Raw genomic sequence first — 2,710 nt, 5'->3', positions numbered from 1 at the left:
CATGCGATTGAATGAGAAGGGGCCCGATCCGCATTCCTACAACGACTCCATTCCACCCCCCGCATATTTCTCCGGTCCGCCGGTCCTATCCATTGCATCTGCCCTTTACGCTTACACTCCTACTGATGCTGGGGATTTGGCTTTGCAGCCCCAGGATAGAATCCAGGTTCTAGAGCACATGAATAATGACTGTATGTTATCACAAGTCTTCGGCGACGCTATCCTTTGAGAAACCATGAGTACTGACTGCCCCGGTAGGGTGGCGAGGCCGGAACGAACGCACACGCCTCGAAGGAATTTTCCCGCGAACCTATGTCAGTGTGATCGAAGAGAAATCAACAATTCATTCACCGCAGCCAGTCAGCGGTTATGGCAATCTTCCTCTGGAGATTTCTCATTCAGGTTCCTCTGGATCACACAAACCCAGCAAGTTCGAAGAGAACGGGAAGAAATTCGGAAAGAAAATGGGCAATGCCGGTATGTCTGATTCGATATCTGCGTATCTCACATACAATATATATAAATACTTTATAATTTTTTGCTGACGTAAAATTATACAGCAATCTTCGGTGCTGGTGCGACTGTTGGCTCCAAAATTGTCAACGGCATTTTTTAAGCTGATGCCATCGTCAACTATTCGAGATCTATTTTTTTTTGTTTTTGGGCTCTGTTAGATTGGATGAATACTTGGGATTTAACGCATGGAATACCGGCGTTGGTGGCTCCTTTTTATTTTAACTCGAGATTATATTCGTCCCAGCAAGATCAATCTGCGAAAATTCTACAGCAAGCCTAGCGTCTTACATCGACTCGCCTCTCACCTCTGACTTGCGACGTTGGTCTTTTATATTGGGATACTACTATTAGCGGTCGCTAGATCGACGGCATCACTCACATCTCGCTACCACATCTATACGACTTCATAAGGCACTAGGTATATCGACTCTGCGCAGGGATCCCCACATTTTTCTACTCTACGTGAATGTCCGTGTTGATCTATTCACAGCGGTGATCGATCTCACGATACAGACTACGGAATTGAGTAAATATGCTAGTCTGCCGCCCGCCGCTTTCGAACAAATAGATGATTCGCGCAATCCTGCGGTAGCCCTAGTTGCAGGCTCCCAATTTTGGATAAAATCTCTTTCTACTGCTTTCCTTGTTTAACCTGCCACCTTCCTTTCCTCAAATCTCACCCCTAAGATTTTCTTTTTCTTTTTCCTCTTTTGTTTCGTGCTAATAATGACGTCGCCATTTTGTGTCGATTTTTCCCTGGATCCTTGTCCAATTACCTGTATTGCTGCTGTATTTTTTTTTTTTTTTTTTTTTTTTTTTTTTTTTTTTTTTATTTATTTATTCTTTACCCCCTCGGTCTGTTGTCCTTTCCCCTTCAAATTGGTAATGCAAAGCCACATGGAGCGGTTGGTATATTTCCTTCACCCCTTATCGTGGTTTATCAGTTTGTTGGAGAATAGATCGGCTTTTTTTTTTTTTCTTTTTTTTTTCTTTTTTTCCAAAACAAACCTACCCTGGAAAGAATATACTTTGATTGCATTTTGTGCTAGTCGGGTATGCGGAATTTGGGCCAATGGACTTTTACTTGCTGTTACTGAGGTAGCGTGCACATTCTTTGTTGCTGCCCCGCCCTTTCCCCTCTCCCCCTTTTTTTACCTCTTTTTCCGCTCGTGCCTTTTCCTTTTTTAACCATAAGGAGTTTAATGAAACAGCTGGAGTAATGGTTTTTGATACTCTATTTTACGAATTCTAACTCTTTTTTTTGGCCATATTCCATGGTTTACCGTAGCGAAATTTTGTATAAAACCATTCATTACTAGCTATTGTATATATTTTCCAATTCTTGAGGGAGACTTGTCCGCGAAGGTAGACATCTACTTGTTGCGAAATTTCTCATCGTACACCTACTTGTTTCGTGAGGAGATCCCGCTCTATCAGCCCTTATATATTCATCACCATGCACAGCCACCCGATGAACATCCATGGACAACCATGATCATTAGAACTTGGGCATCTGCCACCACAATAATGACTCCAACGATACCCCGCCTTTCCCTGGATTGGACCCTTGAAGCGAAGATATCTTTGCGCGACACGCATTTGATCAACGGCCGTTGTATCTATGATGTCATTGCTGGTCTGAGGCAGTAGAACCTAAAATGTCGATGATAACCAGATATTGGGAATCACCTCTCCCTCTCCCTCTTTTTTCTTTCTTTCTTTCTTTCTTTCTTTCTTTCTTTCTTTTTTTTTTTTTTTTTAAATATTGTGGCTTGACAACAACCAGGGCATTGCGGTTCAAAGGATTTTCACACAACTCAACCTCGTATTCAGCGTCAGCTACCCCACAGGAACCAGAAGGTGAAGCGAAGGGTTTGGAAGCGAAATCTACAGGGGGAACCAACACCCCCTACACCTTGCTGCTATAATGTAGTAAGTTGCTCCAGAAGGCGGACGCGCAGTGGCGACGGAGACTAGTATTCAAGGCAGAAGTGGGGGAAGAAAAAGAAAATACTAACTTGCGTACGATCAGTAGGGGAGAAAATACGTGCGTGTTGCGATGTTGAGATAATGTCCCGAATATTGACCAAATACTGAATATCAAAATAGAATATTGAATTGATTATTATAACTCCGATTATTCCAGGCAGTAATTATAAAGGAAGGATATGCTTTGATTATACAACCGGGGCAG

General features: G+C 42.7%; 1 protein-coding gene across 1 annotated transcript; it reads left to right on the top strand.

The window, feature by feature from the left end:
* Position 1: 1 nt before the first annotated feature.
* On the top strand, positions 2 to 616 carry HCAG_04338 (predicted protein; the record flags this gene model as incomplete). Its single annotated transcript, XM_001540448.1, has 3 exons — positions 2 to 191; positions 259 to 477; positions 561 to 616. 3 exons carry the CDS (start codon positions 2 to 4, stop codon positions 614 to 616), a joined length of 465 nt encoding a protein of 154 aa, XP_001540498.1.
* Between the last annotated feature and the right edge of the window lie 2,094 nt (positions 617 to 2,710).

The sequence above is a fragment of the Histoplasma capsulatum genome, genomic scaffold (assembly GCF_000149585.1).
Source record: "Histoplasma capsulatum NAm1 scaffold_4 genomic scaffold, whole genome shotgun sequence".
NCBI lineage: Eukaryota > Fungi > Ascomycota > Eurotiomycetes > Onygenales > Ajellomycetaceae > Histoplasma > Histoplasma mississippiense.
Note: the sequence above shows the minus strand (reverse complement) of the source record. Positions and strands in the feature narration are given on the sequence as shown.